Source organism: Delphinus delphis, chromosome 2, assembly GCF_949987515.2.
Source record: "Delphinus delphis chromosome 2, mDelDel1.2, whole genome shotgun sequence".
Taxonomy (NCBI): Eukaryota; Metazoa; Chordata; class Mammalia; order Artiodactyla; family Delphinidae; genus Delphinus; species Delphinus delphis.
Window position 1 is genome coordinate 132,440,207 of NC_082684.1, and position 20,997 is coordinate 132,461,203.

At 36.8% G+C, this 20,997-nt stretch overlaps 1 protein-coding gene across 1 annotated transcript; it reads left to right on the top strand.

The window, feature by feature from the left end:
• The first annotated feature begins 82 nt into the window (after window positions 1–82).
• THAP10 (THAP domain containing 10) lies at window positions 83–18,668 on the top strand. The gene is given in 4 exon segments (XM_060005683.1): window positions 83–544; window positions 546–684; window positions 16,396–16,543; window positions 16,643–18,668. Coding segments are annotated over 4 exon segments (828 nt in total). The 5' UTR covers window positions 83–200; the 3' UTR covers window positions 16,840–18,668.
• Window positions 18,669–20,997: the final 2,329 nt, after the last annotated feature.

The following is a 20,997-nucleotide window of genomic DNA, read 5'->3' on the forward strand; positions in this document are numbered from 1 at the left end:
ACTTCCGGTCCGTCCCTCTTTACGGCTCACCTCAGCTGGGCCCGCGCGAAATTTGTATCCCTCTGCCTGTGGCCACCTGCTCTTAGGGGATGCTGCAGGGAGGAGGAGGATCTCCGAGAGCCGGATACTTTCCCAGGTGGGGCCGCAGTTTGGCACTTCCGCCGGCCGGAGGTGGGGGAAGGAGACAAGGCGTACGCTGAATGCGGCAGGTGTGTGCTCAGGGGGTGCTCGGCCGTGCGGAGGGCCCTCATCTCCCAACCCGGAGTCAGCTGCCATGCCTGAGGAGGACGTCTTCCACGTCCGGGAAGTCGCTGTTCCGCTTCCCCAAGGACCGGGCTGTGCGGCTGCTGTGGGACCGCTTCGTGCGGGGCCGCCGCGCCAGCTGGTACGAGGGCAACGGCAGGTCGGTCATCTGCTCCGACCACTTTGCTCCCGCCTGTTTTGACGTCTCTTCGGTTATCTAGAAGAACCTGCGCTTCTCCCAGCGCCTGAGGCTTGTGGCGGGCGCCGTGCCCACCCTGCACCGGGTGTCCTCCCCGGCATCTAAGGGGTTAAGAAGAGGGAGACGGAGCGGGCGGCCCCGAGAAAGGAGGAGAGCCCCAGGCAGTCAGGCAGCCCGAGGCTGCCCCGGGGCCAGCCTGCTGTACACTCCTCCGGGCCAGGAAGAGGGCTAAAGCTTCACAGGTAAAGGGCCACCCAGGAGTCCCCCGAGGGTCGTTGGAGGACCCTGGGTCTGTGGCTAGGCTCCTCCACTTAGTGTCGTCTTGGGAAAGTCACCTCACCTCGAAGGTTTCTGTTTACTCAGTGATCTCCAAGAGCCTATTTAGCATTAACACTCTGGAATTAATAGTTTCTTCTACCTCCTCTTCCCCAAAACACACTCATTCTCTCTGTCTCTGTCTCTCTCTCTCGTTCTTCAGATTATAGTCGCCTTCACTCTCCGCTCCTGAGTTTTTAAATAGAAAGTGTTTAATTTGAGACAATCTCAAGGAATGGGGTGCTTGAAACTTTCTGCATACCGTATTATATAAGCTTGAGGAATTATCAATTATACTATCAAAATGGCGGGGGAAGGGGGATACGAGATGCTGATGAAGGTGGGGCTTGCTGATAAACAATCCCTTCCCACTTCTAAACTACCTCTTGACTGACTGCCTTTAAATTAAATCGTTCCAATGAGCTGAATTTTCCTATCTTGCTCTCTTCTGCCTACTTCCTCGATACTCACAAGCATCGATTACACTTATTTTGCATCTGGTCACTACTGCCTTCTTGCCCACTTCCCATCTTAAAGAAGACTTCCCAGTCTTCTTTGAGTTAGTCAAACTTCAGCCGTATCACCATAACATAGATTAAATTATGACTCTTAATTGGATCTAAAATGTGTTCAGTTTTAGAGATAGGAAGAATTCACCAAGAAGTCAGGTGACTTGTAACTGACATTTTGGCTTTGAATATATAGAGGTATTCGTTGAATTTTAGAGCTGAAGGAAACCTAAGTTCTCATCTAGTTCAGACTCAATATTTATGCACAAGAAAGCCAGTCCAGGAGGTGAATTTCCTCAAGAGCCTTTTCTCTAAGTCTAATTGCCAGACAGAAACTCTTCTGCCATACCAACCTGCTTCCTACATTGGGGTGGATGCTTAAGACCCTTTAATGACACCCTGCAATTGTTAGGATGAAGAATAATATTATTAACACAACCTACAAGTCTCTGCATGCTATTTACCCCTGCCTGCCACACCAATCCTATCCCAGTCCACTGTCCTTATTGCTCACTGTGTACCAGTCATGCTGATCTTTTCAATTTTTGAACATACTATATTCTTTCCTACCAATAAGCCTTTTCTCCATTATTTCATGTACTGCCCCAGAATTATGCCCCTGCCATTTCCCATCATCATCAATTGAGTCCTTTTACTTTAAAAATATGCTCAAACATCCTTCCCTTTTGCTTCCCTAATTATATATTCTCATTCTTCATACACTTCATTAGCACATATACTTCAGTTGCACTCATCACAGTTGTCATGACATAATTGTATAATTTCCTTAATGTTTGTCCTCACATTAGAATGTAAGCTTTGTGAGAGTAGGGATCTTATCTGATTTGTTCACTATTGTATTGCCAGCAACTAGAACAATATTTTGCAAATTTAAGGAATTCAATAAATATTTGTGGAATGATTATGTGACTATGAGAGCAGTTTTTTTAGTACAATAGAATTTCAGTTCTCTGCCTGTTTCCCTTCTCACCAAGCTGTATACCAGTCAAGACATCTGCCTCTTCCTTGAACCATCTATCCACCATCATTGCCTAGCCAACCTTTACCCAAGCCCATATACGTACATCTATATATAGATATATATAAATATGTAGTAAAAGAGGTAAATATTAAACATGTGCCACACACACCCTTACACCATTTTTCTCACTCATAATTTTACCATCTAATCAAAAATTGCGAGAAGAAAAGCCAGGCTAATAAAACAACCAAAGATCTTATAATACAACAAAGGCTAACTATTGAGAAATCTAGAATAGACACCAACTCTGTTTTCCAATTAGTAAATATATCCAGCCAACACTTCTAACAATCCATATTACATTAATATACATGCTGAGTTATTAGGAAACTATGTGTAGGTTTTAATAATAGTACTTTATATAAAGTTTAAAAAGTTTATTTAGACTTGAGAGCAATAAATTTTTAGCTGGTCTGGATTGAGAACCCCATTAGCATCTCTAAGAAAGTTTACTTGTGCCACCTTTCACTCCTTCCCCCACTCACTGTTTTTCTTTCCAAGACCAACTGACTAAACAGCAAATTTCCAGTCACTCTACAATATTTATTGAGGCGCTATTGTAAACACTGTTTTGGGTGTTTTGTGCTATATGTAGAGAAATAGAAGTATGAATGTAGCCTATCTTTAGGGAGCTTGAGGAAAGATTAGGGGCCACCTCCAAGGAAAAAAGGGGGTTCTGATGAGCACCATACACTGATATTTTGCTTCATATAGCTAGAATTATTGTCTCTCCGTAACTGTTAATTTTGCATCCTTGTTTTTCTAACCCAACTGTATTTTTTAAACTTTAATTCAAATATAGCAAAATACAGGAAAGTGCTTAAATCATTAAATTATCAGAAACTGAACATGTGTAACTACTATAGGTCAAAGAATTAGAACATTACTAGCAACTCAAGCCTAGCTCCTCCTCCATCCTCAAGGCAACCAAGTTTACTTTCTTTTGAATTTGATGTAAGTAGAATTGTACTGTAGGCATTTCTTGCATCGGGCCTTTTTGTTCAACATTATATTTGTAAGATTCATCCATATTGTTGCATATAGCAGTAATATGTTTGCATTACTATATAGCAGTTTATTGTACGAATATACCAAACAATTTTTTTATCTCTTCTGTTGTTGGACATTTGGGTTGTTATCATTTTGGGGCTATTAGAAGTAATCCTGCTGTAAACATCCTTCTACATGTCTTTTTCATATGTGCACAGGTTTCTGATGATATATACCTAGAATTTCTGGGACATGGTATTATATTAAACTTCAGTAAATAATACCAGATAATCTTCTAAAATAGTTGTACTAATTTACACTACTAGAAGCATAATCAGAGTTTACGTTGTTTCACATTCTTGCCTACACTTGGATTGTCGGTCTTTTACATTGAGTTTTTTGAAGGGTGTGTAATGGTGGTTTACTTTGCTTTCTCATTTCATAAATGACATTAGTAAGGGAACAACTTTTCAAATGTTAATAGAACATTTGGATAGCCTCTTTGGCGATATTCCGATTTTTCTGTTGGATTGTCTTTTTCTTGTTGATACAGAGTTCTTAATAAATTCTGTCTTCAAGTCCTTTGTCAGTTAAATATGCTTTAACTACCTTCTCCTCTTCACTCTTAATAGTGTCTTTTGATGTACTGAGCTTGAGCTTTTCTTTTCTTTTTTTTTTTCCTGTGTACTTAGTTCTTAATTTCAATGTAGGCCAACCTAACCATCTTTTTCTGTATACTTAATGCTTAAAGCATGCTACTTTGCTGTTTTCCATAAACTTACTGTTTTTAGTCTTTACATTCATATCTACAACCCATTCAGAATTGATTTTTGTGTATGAAGTGGAGTTTGTTTCATTTTTTCCTCATATAGATACCCAATTGACTCAGCATCTTTTATTGAAAAGGCTAGCATTTCCTCATTGTCCTGCAGTGTCAGCTTTGTCATAAATCAAGTTTTCATATACACATTAGTCTGTTTCGGCATTTTAAAATTCTGTTCCATTTATGTTTGCCTATCTTTACACCATTATCACAATACTTTACTATAGCTTATGTTAAGAATTAATATCCAGTTGGCATATTTTTCTGACAAATGCTTATTTTCAATAATGATTGTGTTTTATGGTATTAGTTTAAATGTACTTGCTAAAATTCTTTATGCGATCTTAATCTAAACCAAAGTTGAGGTAATCAAGTAGTTTTACTTTATATGGAAGTTACTATTGAAATAAAAAATCACAGAGCAGAAGAAATAAAGCACATGGTCATTGTACAGCCCCCCCCCAAAAAATTAATATCCAGTTGATTAATTCCTCTTACCTTGTTCATCTTCATGGATGTCTTGGTTATTTGGGGCTCTTTAAATTTCCATATATATTTTAGGATTGGTTCATCAATTTCCACAAATTATCTGTTGGGATTTTGACTGAGAATGCATTGAATTTTTAAATGAATGTAGGGAGAAAGAGCATATTGACAATACTGATTCTTCCAATCCATGAACATAATGTATCCCTCCATTTATTTGGGTTTTTACATTTCTCTTAAAAACATTATGGCATTCTATATAGAGGTCTTGTACAATTTCATTAGATTTGTTCCTATTTGATTTTGCTATTATAAATAGTATTAGCTAAAATTTTATTTTCTATAAATGTATGTGGATAAATTGATTTTTGTTGACCTTGTAACCAGAAACCTTGTTAAACTCATTTATTAATTCTGGTAATTTGCAGATACTTTTGGACTTTCTACATGTATAAAAAGTATATGCATATAGTTTTTGATGTTTATGCTTTTGTTTCTTATTCTTCCTATTGCACTAGCTAGAACCTCCAGTACAGCGGGGGAAACAGAAGAAGTGATGGGGAATCCTTTTCTCATTCCTATTTTCAAAGGAAAAGTCATTAATATTTCACCATTTGATATGATTTTTGCTATAGTTCTTTTGGTAGCTGCTCTTACCATAAAAAGAAATGTTCCCCTCTATTCCAAGTTTTGGCTACAGATTTAAATCATAAATGATGTTGAATTTTTTCAAATGCTTTTTCTGAACCTATTAATGATCACATATTTTGCTTATATTCTGTTAATGTCATGAACTTTATTGCCTGTTTTTGACATATAGAGTCAAACTTGCATAGCTGAAGCAAACCCAGTTTGCCCAAGGTGTATTATTCCTTTAGGTATTGTTTAATTTGGTTTGTTAACAGTCTATTTACAATTTTTGCATATGTATTCATAGGCAAAATTGGTCTATACCTGTTCTTTCTTTTTTTTTTTTTTTTTTTTTTTTTTTGCGATACGCGGGCCTCTTACTGCTGTGGCCTCTCCCGTTGCGGAGCACAGGCTCCGGATGCGCAGGCTCAGCGGCCATGGCTCACGGGCCCAGCCGCTCCGCGGCATGTGGGATCCTCCCGGACCGGGGTACGAACCCGTGTCCCCTGCATCGGTAGGCGGACTCTCAACCACTGTGCCACCAGGGAAGGCCCTATACCTGTTCTTTCTTCAAATGCCTTTTTCATGTTTTGGTTTCAAGATTATGCTGACCAGTTTGGAGTTGTCCCCTCTTTCATCATTCTCTGGAAGAGTTTATATAAATTGGCGTTATATGTCCACTAATAAATTTGATATTAATATTTTGTGGAATTCACTGAAAAAGACACCTAGTCCTGTAGTTTTCCTTATGAGAAGATTTTTTAATGATGGATTCAATTTCTTTAATAGTTATGGGGTTATTCAGAGTTTTTCTGTTTCTATATCCATTTTGATAAGTTGTATTTTTCGAAAAATTTGTCAGTTCAATCTAAATTTTTAAACATATTGACACAAAAGTGTTCATGATACAATGTCTTTTAAAATTCTTTATGATCTGTTAGTAATTTTTGTTTTTCATTCTTTTTATCGATTTTTATTAGTCTTTTCAAAGAGTGAACTCTGCCTTTTGATCTTCTCTCTGATATTATTTTATTTTTATTTCTATTATTATTTCTTCCCCTCAAATTATTTTGTTCAGCTTTGATTTTTAATTGATACACTAGATTTATACATTACTGAGCTAAAATGATTAACATAGACCTTTTCCTATATGTTTTCACATTAAATAAACTTGTTAAAATGTGAAAACTTCACTTAAACACTAGGCTATCTTTACATATTCAGGTATATTTCAAACAAAGGAGACCTTAAGGATAACTAACTTGCTTATGTGAAGACGAAATATTGGATTACCAAATATTTCAAATTTTGCCCAACTGCTTACATTCTTTAACAGACTTCTAGTATTCTTTTTTTTTTTTTTTTTTTTTTTTTTGTGGTACGCGGGCCTTTCACTGTTGTGGCCTCTCCCGTTGTGGAGCACAGGCTCCAGACACGCAGTCTCAGCGGCCACGGCTCACGGGCCCAGCCGCTCCGCGGCATGCGGGATCCTCCCGGACTGGGGCACGAACCCATGTCCCCTGCATTGGCAGGCGGACTCTCAACCACTGCGCCACCAGGGAAGCCCCAAGTATACTTTTTAATTGAAGTATAATTGACTTACAATATTATATTAGTTTTAGGTGTAGAACACAGTCGATATTTTTATAGATTAGATTCCATACAAAGTTATTATGAAGTATTGGCTGTATTGCCTGTGCTGTACATTACATCCTTGTATCTTATTTATTTATTTGTTTTTGAATTTTTGAATTTTATTTTATTTGGTTTTTTTTACAGCAGGTTCTTATTAGTCATCCATTTTATACACATCAGTGTATACATGTCAATCCCAATCTCCCAATTCATCACACCACCACCACCACCACCCACGGCTTTCCCCCTTGGTGTCCATACGTTTGTTCTCTACATCTGTGTCTCTATTTCTGCCCTGCCAGCTGGTTTATCTGTTCCACATATATGCATATATATCCACATATATTTGTTTTTCTCTTTCTGACTTACTTCACTCTGTATGACAGTCTCTAGATCCATCCACGTCTCTACAAATGACCCAATTTCGTTCCTTTTTATGGCTGACTAATATTCCATTGTATATATGTACCACATCTTCTTTATCCATTTGATGGGCATTTAGGTTGTTTCCGTGACCTGGCTATTGTAAATAGTGCTGCAGTGAACATTGGTATGCATATATCTTTTTGAATTATAGTTTTCTCTGGGTTTATGCCCAGTAGTGGGATTGCTGGGTCATATGTTAATTCTATTTTTAGTTTTTTAAGGAACCTCCATACTGTTCTCCATAGTGGCTGTATCAATTTACATTCCCACCAACAGTACAAGAGGGTTCCATTTTCCCCACACCCTCTCCAGCATTTATTGTTTGTAGATTTTCTGATGATGCCCATGCTAACTGGTGTGAGGTGATACCTCATTGCAGTTTTGATTTGCATTTCTCTAATAATTAGTGACATTGAGCAGCTTTTCGTGTGCCTCTTGGCCATCTGTAGGTCTTCTTTGGAGAAATGTCTATTTAGACCTTCTGCCCATTTTTTGATTGGATTGTTTGTTTTTTTAATACTGAGCTGCATGAGCTGTTTATATATTTTTGAGATTAATTCTTTATCCGTGATTCATTTGCAAATATTTTCTCCCATTCTGAGGGTTGTCTTTTCGTCTTGTTTATAGTTTGCTTTGCTGTGCAGAAGCAAAAGTTTTATTAGGTCCCATTTGTTTATTTTTGTTTTTATTTCTATTACTCTAGGAGGTGGATCAAAAAAGATCTTGCTGTGATTTATGTCAAAGAGTGTTCATCCCATGTTTTCCTCTAAGAGTTTTATAGTGTCCAGTCTTACATTTAGGTCTTTAATCCATTTGGAGTTTATTTTTGTATATGGTGTTAGGGATTGTTCTAATTTCATTCTTTTACATGTACTTGTCCAGTTTTCCCAGCACCACTTACTGAAGAGAATGTCTTTTCTCCATTGTATATCCTTGCCTCCTCTGTCATAGATTAGTTGACCATAGGTGCATGGGTTTATCTCTGGGCTGTCTATCCTGTTCCACTCATCTATATTTCTGTTTTTGTGCCAGTACCATATTGTCTTCATTACTGTAGCTTTGTAGAATAGTCTGAAGTCAGGGAGTCTGATTCCTCCAGCTCAGTTTCTTTCCCTCAAGACTGCTTTGGCTATTTGGGGTCTTTTGTGTCTCCATACAAATTTTAAGATTTTTCGTTCTAGTTCTGTAAAAAATGCCATTGGTAATTTGATAGGGATTGCATTGAATCTGTAGATTGCTTTGGGCAGTATAGTCATTTTCACAATATTGATTCTTCCAATCCAAGAACATGGTATATCTCTCCATCTGTTGGTATCATCTTTAATTTCTTTCATCAGGGTCTATAGTTTTCTGCATACAGGTCTTTTGTCTCCCTGGGTAGGTTTATTCCTAGGTATTTTATTCTTTTTGTTGCAATGGTAAATGGGAGTGTTTCCTTCATTTCTCTTTCAGATTTTTCATCATTAGTGTATAGGAATGTAAGAGATTTCTGTGCATTAATTCTGTATCCTGCAACTTTACCAAATTCATTGATTAGCTCTAGTAGTTTTCTGGTGGCATCTTTAGGATTCTCTATGTATAGTGTCATGTCATCTGCAAACAGTGACAGTTTTACTTCTTCTTTTCCAATTTGTATTCCTTTTATTTCTTTCTCTTCTCTGATTGCCGTGGCTAGGATTTCCAAAACTATGTTGAATAATAGTGGTGAAAATGGACATCCTTGTCTTGTTCCTGAGTTTAGAGAAAATGCTTTCAGGTTTTCACCATTGAGAATGATGTTTGCTGTGGGTTTGTCATATATGGCCTTTATTACGTTGAGGTAGGTTTCCTCTATGCCCACTTTCTGGAGAGTTTTTATCATAAATGAGTGTTGAATTTTGTCAAAAGCTTTTTCTGCTTCTATTGAGTTGATCATATGGTTTTTCTTCTTCAATTTGTTAATATAGTATATCACATTGATTGAATTGCATATATTGAAGAATCCTTGCATCTCTGGGATAAATCCCACTTGATCATGGTGTATGATCCTTTTAATGTGTTGTTGGATTCTGTTTGCTAGTATTTTGTTGAGGATTTTTGCATCTATCTTCATCAGTGATATTGGTCTGTAATTTTCTTTTTTTGTAGTATCTTTGTCTGGTTTTGGTATCAGGGTGATGGTGGCCTCATAGAATGAGTTTGGGAGTGTTCCTTCCTCTGCAATTTTTTGGAAGCGTTTGAGAAGGATGGGTGTTAACTCTTCTCTAAGTGTTTGGTAGAATTCACCTTTGAAGCCATCTGGTCCTGGACTTTGTTTTTTTTGTTTTTTTGTTTTTTTAAATACATTTATTTATTTATTTATTTTGGCTGTGTTGGGTCTTCATTGCTGCACGCGGGCTTTTTCTAGTTGCGGCGAGCGGGGGCTACTCTTCGTTGCTGTGTGCAGGCTTCTTATTGTGGTGGCTTCTCTTGTTGTGGAGCACAGGCTCTAGGCACGCGGGCTTCAGTAGTTGTGGCACGTGGGCTCAGTAGTTGTGGTTCACAGGCTCTAGAGCACAAGCTCAGTAGTTGTGGTGCATGGCTTAGTTGCTCTGCAGCATGTGGGATCTTCCTGGACCAGGGCTTGAACCCATGTTCCCAGCATTGGCAGGCGGATTCTTAACCACTGCACCACCAGGGAAGCCCAATGTTGCTAATTTATTGATATGGTTATGTTTACTAAAAAAATTAAAAGCAGTTGAACTTTTAAAACTGATTATCGTGTGTAATCCTCTGGGTTGTTCTTTCAGAGTTATTTTCATATTGGCCCCTTGCTCTTTATTTCATTGTCCTCCTCATAAGTCTTCATGATCTCAGCCTCTGTAGTCCAGCAGCATAGCCTCAGTGTCTCTGTTCCCATTCTAGTTCATCCTGACTGGACTTTGTTTGTTGGAAGATTTTTAATCACAGTTTCAATTTTACTACTTGTGATTCGTCTGTTCATATTTTCTATTTCTTCCCGGTTCAGTCTTGGAAGCTTATAGCTTTCTAAGAATTTGTCCATTTCTTCCAGGTTGTCCATTTTATTGGCATAGAGTTACTTGTAGTAGTCTCTTAGGATGCTTTGTATTTCTGCAGTGTCTGTTGTAACTTCTCCTTTTTCATTTCTAATTTTATTGATTTGAGTCCTCTCCCTCTTGTTCTTGATGAATCTGGCTAATGGTTTATCAATTTTGTTTTTCTTCTCAAAGAACCAGCTTGTAGTTTTATTGATCTTTGCTACTGTTTTCTTTGTTTCTATTTCATTTATTTCTTCTCTGATCTTTATGATTTCTTTCCTTCTGCTAACTTTGGGTTTTGTTTGTTCTTCTTTCTCTAGTTCCTTCAGGTGTAAGGTTAGATTGTTTATTTGAGATTTTTCTTATTTCTTGAGGTAGGCTCATATAGCTATGAACTTGCCTCTTCGAACTGCTTTTGCCGCATCCCATAGGTTTTGGAACATCGTGTTTTCATTGTCATTTGTCTCTAGGTATTTTTTTATTTCCCTTTGATTTCTTCAGTGATCTCTTGTTTATTTAGTAACGTATTGTTTAGCCTCCATGTGTTTGTGTTTTTTACGTTTTTTCCCCTGTAATTGATTTCTAATCCCATAGCGTTGCGGTCAGAAAAGATGCTTGATATGATTTTAATTTTCTTAAATTTACTGAGGCTTGATTTGTGACCCAAGTTGTGATCTGTCCTGGAGAATGTTCCATGCGCACTTGAGGCGAAAGTGTAATCTGCTGTTTTTGGATGGAATGTCCTATAAATATCAATTAAATCTATCTGGTCTATTGTGTCATTTAACGCTTGTTTTTCCTTATTAATTTTCTGTTTGGATGATCTGTCCATTGGTGTAAGTGAGGTGTTAAAGTCCCCCACTATTATTGTGTTGCTGTCGATTTCCTCTTTTATAGCTGTTAGCAGTTGCCTTATGTATTGAGGTGCTCCTGTGTTGGGTGCATATATATTTATAATTGTTATATCTTTTCTTGGATTGATCCCTTGATCATTATGTAGTGTCCTTCCTTGTCTCTTGTAACACTTTTTATTTTAAAGTCTATTTTATCTGATATGAGTATTGCTACTCCAGCTTTCTTTTGATTTCCATTTGCATGGAATATCTTTTTCCATCCCCTCACTTTCAGTCTGTATGTGTCCCTAGGTCTGAAGTGGGTCTCTTGTAGACAGCATATATATGGGTCTTGTTTTTGTATCCATTCAGTGAGCCTGTGTCTTTTGGTTGGAGCATTTAATCCATTCACGTTTAAGGTAATTATCGATATGTATGTTCTTATTAACATTTTCTTAATTGTTTTGGGGGGTTTTTTTTGCGGTATGCAAGCCTCTCACTGCTATGGCCTCTCCCATTGCGGAGCACAGGCTCCGGACGTGCAGGCCCAGCGGCCATGGCTTACGGGCCCAGCCGCTCCACAGCGTGTGAGATCTTCCCGGAACAGGGCACAAACCTGCGTCCCCTACATCGGCAGGCGGACTCTCAACCACTGCACCACCAGGGAAGCCCTTGGGTTTGTTTTTGTAGGTCCTTTTCTTCTCTTGTGTTTCCCACTTAGAGAAGTTCCTTTAGCATTTGTTGTAGAGCTGGTTTGGTGGTGCTGAAATCTCTTAGCTTTTGCTTGTCTGTAAAGCTTTTGATTTCTCCATCGAATCTGACTGAGATCCTTGCCAGGTAGAGTAATCTTGGTTGTAGGTTCTTCCCTTTCATCACTTTAAATATGTCATGCCACTCCCTTCTGGCTCGTAGAGTTTCTGCTGAGAAATCAGCTGTTCACCGTATGGGAGTTCCCTTGTATGTTGTTATTTTTACCTTTCTGTTTTCAATAACTTTTCTTTGTCTTTAATTTTTGCCAATTTGATTACTATGTGTCTCAGCATGTTTCTCCTTGGGTTTATCCTGTATGGGACTCGCTGTGCTTCCTGGACTTGGGTGGCTATTTCCTTTCCCGTGTTAGGGAAGTTTTCGACTATGATCTCTTCAGATATTTTCTCGGGTCCATTCTCTCTCTCTTCTCCTTCTGGGACCCCTATAATGCGAATGTTGTTGCATTTAATGTTGTCCCAGAGGTCTCTTAGGCTGTCTTCATTTCTTTTCATTCTTTTTTCTTTATTCTGTTCCACAGCAGTGAATTCCACCATGCTGTCTTCCAGGTCACTTATCTGTTCTTCTGCCTCAGTTATTCTGCTATTGATTCCTTCTAGTGTATTTTTCATTTCAGTTATTGTGTTGTTCATCTCTGTTTGTTTCTTCTTTAATTCTTCCAGATCTTTGTTAAACATTTCTTGCACCTTCTCGATCTTTGCCTCCATTCTTTTTCTAAGGTCCTGGATCATCTTTACTATCATTATTCTGAATTCTTTTTCTGGAAGGTTGCCTATCTCCACTTCATTTAGTTGTTTTTCTGGGGTTTTATCTTGTTCTTTCATCTGGTACATAGCCCTCTGCCTTTTCATCTTGTCTATCTTTCTGTGAATGTGATTTTTGTTCCACAGGCTGCAGGATTGTAGTTCTTCTTGCTTCTGCTGTCCGCCCTCTTTATCTTATTTATGTTATTCCCAATAGTTTGTACCTCTTAATCCCCTCTCCCTATTTTGCCCCTCCCTCCACCTCTCTCCCCACTGGTAACTGCTGGTCTGCTCTCTGTATCTGTGAGTCTGTTTCAGTTTTGTTATATTCCTTCATTTGTTTTATTTTTAGGCTCCACATATAAATGAAAATATACAGTATTTGTCTTTCTCTGTCTGACTTATTTCCCTAAGAATAATACCCTCAGGGTCATTCATGTTGTTTCAAATGGCAAGATTTTATTCTTTTTTATGGCTGAGTAATTTATATGCCACATCTTCCTTATCCGTTCTTCTGTTGATGGACCCTTAGGTTGCTTCCATGTCTTAGCTATTTTAAATAATGCTGCTATGAACATTGAGCTGCATATTAAAAGATTTCCAGTATTTTTCTTTAATTTTTTAAGGCTTTATTTTTTTAGAAAAGTTTTAGGTTCACAGCAAAATTGAGGGGAAGATGGATTACCCAATTACCCCCTGCGCCCACACATGCATAGCCTTCTCCATTATCAACATCCCCCACCAGAGTGGTACATTTGTTACAACTGATGAGCCTACACTGACACATCGTTATAACTCAAAGTCCATCGTCGTTTACATTACAGTTCACTCTCTCATCTCTCTACTTTTTCAATTTTTATTTACCATTCTTTCTTTAACTTCTTGAGTATCAAATTGGATCATTGATTTCCAGAATTTTCATAGTGAATGGCAGATGGGACAGCTAAGTTTGACATACTTATTTCCCAAATGTAGAATTCAGTAGAGTTTATTGTTTGAGGGAACACTCCTGAAATGAAGATACATTAGAAATATCTTGTGAAATAATGTTTTGAATGGTGTTAAAATTGCAGTCTAAATTAAGACTAATTAATTTTTTCTATACTATTATGTACATTTAAGACTATAAATGCCCTTCTAAGTGTGACATTAACTGAATCCCACAAGTTTTAGATTTTGAATATTTTTATTATTTTTTAGTGTAAAATATCTTCTAATTTCCACTGTAATTTTATCATGGGTTACTTAGAAGTGTATTTAAAAATTTCCAAAGATGCAGGTATTTTGTAGTTATATTTTTGTTATAGACTTCTAGGTCAGTTACACTGTGGCCAGAGAATATACAGCATATGGTTTTTTTTTTTTTTTTTTTTGGCGGTACGCGGGCCTCTCACTGTTGTGGCCTCTCTCGTTGCGGAGCACAGGCTCCAGACGCGCAGGCTTAGCGGCCATGGCTCACGGGTCCAGCCACTCCGCGGCATGTGGGATCCTCCCGGACCGGGTCACGAACCTGTGTCCCCTGCATCGGCAGGCAGACTCTCAACCACTGCACCACCAGAGAAGCCCCAGCATATGGGTTTATTTTGAAATTTACTGAAACTGTATTAGGCCTAACGTAGGTTAGTTTTTATAAATGTTCCATGTGTACTTGAGGTGAATGTGTGTTCTGCAGTTGGATACAATTCTCCATATATGTCTATTAATCATGTTGTTTAAATTTCTTATATCCCTATGGAATCTTTGCCTGCCTATTAGTTACTGAGAGAGGTGTGTTAAAAATCTTCCACCTTAGTTTTTAATTTACATATTTAGTCTTCTAACAATTTTTGTGTTATATATTTTGAAGCTGTGTTATTATATAGCACCAATAGAGCAGCACCAGCTTTCTGTAGGTTAGTGTTAGCACATTAGATCTTTTTTACACCCTTTTATTTCAATCTTTGTGTTTCCTTAAGAGTTTAAGCCTTACTGTGTCTTACGGTTGCCCCTTTGAAGACAATGTATCTTTTTTTCCTCTGGCTCCTAAGTTTTTCTCATTGTTTTCCAGTTTTACTGTAATATGCAAAGATATGGTTTCCTTTGTTTTTATTTTAGTGAATATGTTTAGTACTTTTGTAAAACCATGTCTTAATGCCTTGTATTCATTTTGGTAAATTCTCAGATGTTATTTGTTCAAATATTGTTTCTGTCCCATTTTCTTTCTTTTCCTTTGGGACTACAACTGATATTATATATTATGCTTTTTAGTCTTTTCTGCTATACCTCTTATGACCTTTTCTATAGCCTTCATCCTTTGGTCTTTCTCTGCCTTATTCTAAAAATTTTCTTTTGCTTCAGGTTCTAGTTGATTAATACATATCTGGAAATTCTGTTTGTTAAATTTTTAATATAAAGAAGTAATCGTGTATGTACACAAAAATTTTTGTTCAAAGATTTCTAATATTATGGATTGTTTTAATAAATTACAGTATATCTGTACAATAGATTGTATGCAGCCATAAAAATTATGTAGAATATTTAATAACATAGAAACATGATGTATTAAAGAGGAAAACAAGATTATAAAACATATGTTCCCAATTTTTAAAAATACATAGAAAAAGACAAAAATGATACCAAAATATGAAGTTGTTAGCTATGAATGATGGGATTACGGCTTATTTTTTTTTCTTTTTGCTTCTCTGTATGGTGCAAATTTTCCTCAGTGATACAATGTATTACTGTTATAAAAGGAACAAAAGTTATTTTTTAAAGGCTGAATAAATTCCTAAAACTCCATTTTATCAGGAGTACATCTGTTTTGTAAAGAAATATATACTTATTCTAGACCTTTATAATGCTTGGCTTAAAAGTAGAAGTAGATTAGCTGTCAAAATTAATCATAACTATAAACACAAAGATAAAGACTTCAATTTTTATTTAAATCCTCAAAAATGTTAGGTGTAATTCTTCATGTTACAAAGGGACTCTTCACAAAAGTTTCTTCATAAAGTTTCTTTAACTTGGGCATTCATAGCCTGTGTTACAGCAACCAAGGATGCTTGCTAAAATTTTTTTTCAGTGGTCTAGGTAAAATTACAAAGTACTTTTTTTCATTTCTCTATCACTTATTTTTTCTTCCCACACACCCTCTTACATTTTCCAGATATCTTTTCTTAGCCTCTTCCACATAATTTCCAGGTACTCAGTCTTACATTACCTTCTGAATATCCAAATTCTCCTCCTTTCTACCTCTTACTTCTCCCATAAATCAAAATTTCCATTTCACGTTGTAACTTCTCTCAGGAAAGCATAAAAACATTAAAGCATATTATCTTAAATTATTTCTCTGTCATGTATAAAGGACTGATGATTAGGTTTTCTAGAATGATGCTACTGCTTTGCTATGATATACTTAATACTATTATAATCATTTAATACTAGTAGTATTATCTCTTCCAGCTGTTGATTTAGGGAAAATTCAATGGGTTGTCAGCAAATAGCTTAATAGCATATAGATTTCTGCTTGACCAGAATGCTTAGAAATAGACTTAGAAATAGTAAAGGACAGTATGGCAGACTTCTTAACTACTTGGACTATGGAGCCAGCTTGCCTGGGTTCAAATTCCAGCCTTCCTAATATGTGACCTTGAAAAGTATTATCTATACTCTTTCACTGTTTATAACTTTTAGGAGATAAAACCATATAAAGAAGGCCTTACCTTCAGTATAATTCTCCTCTGATTTATATTTTTAGATTGCACGTGAAAATCAAGTTATACAAACACAAGTCCATGCTGATAATCTATCTAATGATGTCACTTCAGTACCTACTCACTGTGAGGAAGGCCCAGTGCACAAAAGTACACAAATATCTCTGAAGAGACCCCCTCACTACAGTGTGGGTAAGTTTTGACTTTTCAGTTGATTGATCAATTGAATTGGACTTTTGTGTATGAAAAGCAAATTCTAACTCATAGGTAATTGTGTTTATTCTCCTTCAGGTATTCAGGCCAAAGTGAAAGTGTTTGGAACACGACTATGTAATGCAACTACTCAGACTGATGAATTGTGGTCTAGAACGTCCTCTCTCTTTGACTCTTACTCCAGTGACTCAGAAACAGATGAGGACTGGAATATCAAGAGTGAACAGAGTGATTTGTCTTACATAGCTGTACAGGTAAAAGAAGAGACCTGTTAGCGCAACATCAAATGATTTGATGTGCTCTAGGTTTTCAAATCTTTGCTCACATAATTATCTCTTTGCTCTTGTAAATCTTTCACCTCAAGATAACTTGACAGTTGAGTATGCAGAATTTGTTTAGCTCTAAGGGAAAAATTTGCCTGTCTGTCAAGATAATAAAGGTAGTCCCGCCCACACCTCCCCACCCCCCACTTTCACCTATTTTTCTTTTTTCTTTTTATACTTTTGGTGCAAATCAAGTCATAAAAGAAAACCACAGTAGCAGCATTGCCAGATCAAGATTAAGCATTGACTATTTAAGCTTAGTTCAGAAGCAACGCTCATATGGGACTTACTTGACACTCACGAGTTAGAATGTCACTGTTGTAAATAACTTGAAGGTGAAGAGCATAACTGAGCACAGCTAGGTCTGATACGACTAAATGATTTGAGGGTAGAGCCAGGACATTTATCCTTGATTATTATTTTCTATTATTTCTATTATTTTTTAGTCTGTCCAGTTGTAATACTATTACATCTATGAATCAGTCCCTGTGAGCATTTCTGGTGAAGCTATGTCATTTACAGAAAAATTTCAAAGGGAATCAATTTAAATAGAGATAGAATTTCATATCCTTAGATTACCTTTATAATGAAATCCGTTTGCATCAGTTCCTGTTACATCAAATTAATTAGTTTGATTAATTTAGATAGACGTTATTAACATCATGCAAAAAGAAGTATTACATTTCTAACATATCCCCATTTTAGAAATTAGGTTTTCCGCTACCAATACCACTTTGGGAAATAAGCATGTGAAACTTAGCTGCCCCATCTGCCATTCACCAGGAAAATTTCTGTGGCAGTTTGGTACCATGAAGTAATTTATTACAATAGTTTCTGAGAAGCTTATTATAACTCTGATCTTGGATTGGAAATAATAAAAATAAATGTCCATTTTACATCTCACATGTCCTGTTAGTTCTGCATGATTGGAAGAACTTACATGGATTTTATCCTCAAAGGTTTAAATAATACACCAAAGTGATTTTCTTCCAAAGCTAATTTCATGTCTGACTTAATTTGAACAGTATAATTTTAATTAAAAAAGCAATAAAATAAAGTATTAATAGAAGTTGTAAGCCTGAACAATGATTACGTAAACACATAGCATTATTATTATTATTGCTGGTTTGGCTTGAATTTAAGATAACTATTTGATGTTTTAAGAGAATGTTATGTTTTAAAATTAAGCATATAAATCTTCTGGAACTAAATGTTATCGGAGGGGGGTGGGGGGGTAACTGTTTTCCCTTGAGCTCTGAAACAGTGTATCTCCTTAATCCAAATCATAATGAATGTTATATGCCCATTCATCCCCAAATTTCACTGCCATGGGTTTACTTCACTTCTATATGTTAAACAACTTTGACAGCCATAACAGCACTTTGTGTTCCTTTTTTACTAATAAGTTAATTTTATTTTTCCTATCAATTGAAAATTTAGATTTGGTTGGTTGATTCAGATGATTTTATAATGAATTGTGTAATGTTTCACTGCCCTAAAGTAAAATGAAATACTGGCTTTATTTTATTTTATCTATTTTTTTTAACATGTCAATGCTTTTTTTCCAGTTTTATTGAGATATAATTGGCATATAGCACTGTATAAGTTTAAGGTGTAAAGCATAATGTTTGACATATATATCATGAAATGTTTACCACAGTAAGTTTAGAGATTATCCATCAGCTCATATAGATATAAAATTAAAGAAATAGAAAAAAATTTTTTCCTTGTGATGAGAACTCTTAGGATTTACTCTCTTAACAACTTTCATGTATAACACACAGCAGTGCTAATTATATTTATCATGTTGTACACTGTATCCCTAGTACTTATTTATCTGGTAAGTGAAAGTTTGTACCTTTTGACCACCTGCATCCAATTCCCCCTCCCCTAGCCAGGCTCCTCCAATAACCACAAATCTGGTCTCTTCTTCTGTGTTTTTTGTTTGTTTTTGAAGTATAATGGACCTCCAACATTATGTTAGTTCCTGTTTCTCAACATAGTGATTCCATACTTCGCTATATTTCAAAATGATCACCAGGATAAGTCTAGTTACCATCTGTCACCAAACCAAAGATATTACGTAATTATTGACTGTATTCCCCACACCATACATTTCATACCCTTGACTTATTTTGCAACTGGGAGTTTGTTCCTCTTAATCTCCCTCACCCAGTTCTCTCCTTCCCCCACCACATTCTCCCCTCTGGCAACCACCTGTTTGTTCTCTGTATCTATAATTCTGTTTCTGTTTTGTTACGTTTGTTCATTTGTTTTATTTTTAGATTCCACATATAAGTGAAGTCATACAGTATTTGTCTTTCTCTGTTTAATTTATTGCACTTAGCATAATACCCCCTAGGTCTATCCATGTTGCTGAAAATGGCAAGATTTCATTCTTTTTTATGGCCAAGCATATCCATTGTGTGTGTATGTGTGTGTGTACCACATTTTCTTCATTCATCTATTAATGGATAATGCTGCAATGAATATAGGCGTGCATATATCTTTTTTAATTAGTGTTTTTGTTTTCTTCAGATAAATAGCCAAGAGTAGAATTGCTGGATCATATGGTAGTTCTATTTTTAATTTTTTGAGGAATCTCCATATTGTTCTCCACAGTGGCTGCACCAATTTACATTCCCATCAACAGTGCATGAAGGTTCCCTTTTCTCCACATCCTCACCAATATTTGTTATTTGTTGTCTTTTTGGTAATAGCCATGATGACAGGTGTGAGGTGATATCTCATTGTAGTTTTGATTTGCATTTCCCTGTTGATTAGTGATGTTGAGCATCTTTTCATGTGCCTATTGGTCATCTGTATGTCTTTGGAAAAATGTTCAGATCCTTGGCCCATTTTTCAATCAGGTTGTTTGTTTTTTGATGTTGCTGAGTTATATGAGTTATTTTTATATTTTAGATATTAACCCCATATCAGAGATATCATTTGCCAATCTCTTCTCCCATTAAGTAGGCAGCCTTTTAGTTTTGTTGATAGTTTCCTTTGCTGTGCCAAAGCTGTGGCTTTATTTTAAATTGAATATAGGGAACTTATAGTTTATACATTACTGTTCACTTTTTGCATACATATTTTTGTTTTTCTGAATTTCTTTTGTTACCAGATGAGTTTAGTGGTGGGGGGGTCTCCCATATTATTCTTCATTTATTTATTTAATAGATACTTATTAAACATACTCTGTGCCAGACAACTGTCCTAGGCACTAAGGATACATTGGTGAACAAGACAGACAAAGATTCTGCCCTCTTGGTGCTTACCTTTTAGTGGGGAGCCAGACAAAAAATAAGGAAATGAATGAATAATCTCAGATAGTGATTAGTCCTTTGAACAAAATAAGCAGAGTAAGATGTTAGAGCATAATTGGGGTGGGGGGAGAGTGTGTGCTCTTTTAGGGAGGGTAATCAGAAAAGGCCTCTCTGGGGCTTCCCTGGTGGCGCAGTGGTTGGGAGTCCACCTGCCAACGCAGGAGACGTGGGTTCGTGCCCTGATCTGGGAAGATCCCACATGCCGCGGAGCGGCTGGGCCCGTGAGTCATGGCCGCTGCGCCTGCGCGTCCGGAGCCTGTGCTCCGCAACGGGAGAGGCCACAACGGTGAGAGGCCCGCGTACCACAAAATAAATAAATAAAAAGGCCTCTCTGAAGATATGATATATGATCAGAGACATGAATGATCAGAAAGAGCAACCATGTAATGATCACAGGGAAGAGCGTTCCAGATGATAGGGACAGCATGTGCTCTGGTATTTGAGGAATAGCAAGAAGGCTAGGTGTAGCTGGAGATAATGAACTAGGCAGAGAATGATAAGACATGAGATTGGAGTGATGTGTAGGACCATACCATGTGAGACATTTGAGGTCACAGTCAAACATTTTTTTAATCTTATTCTGGTCTTAAATTCTTTTTTAAATGTATTACTTGGCTGGCTAATCTGCCAGTATTTATTTCTTATTCTTAAAAAGCTTAATTGGATACACACATAAAACCATTAGACTTACGTGAGAGAAGAGAGATATTTCAAGAGCGTGTGAATATAAAGTTTGGTCAGTCAAAAGTATTCCTCTATGGGAATTCTGGAAAGATGATAGTGG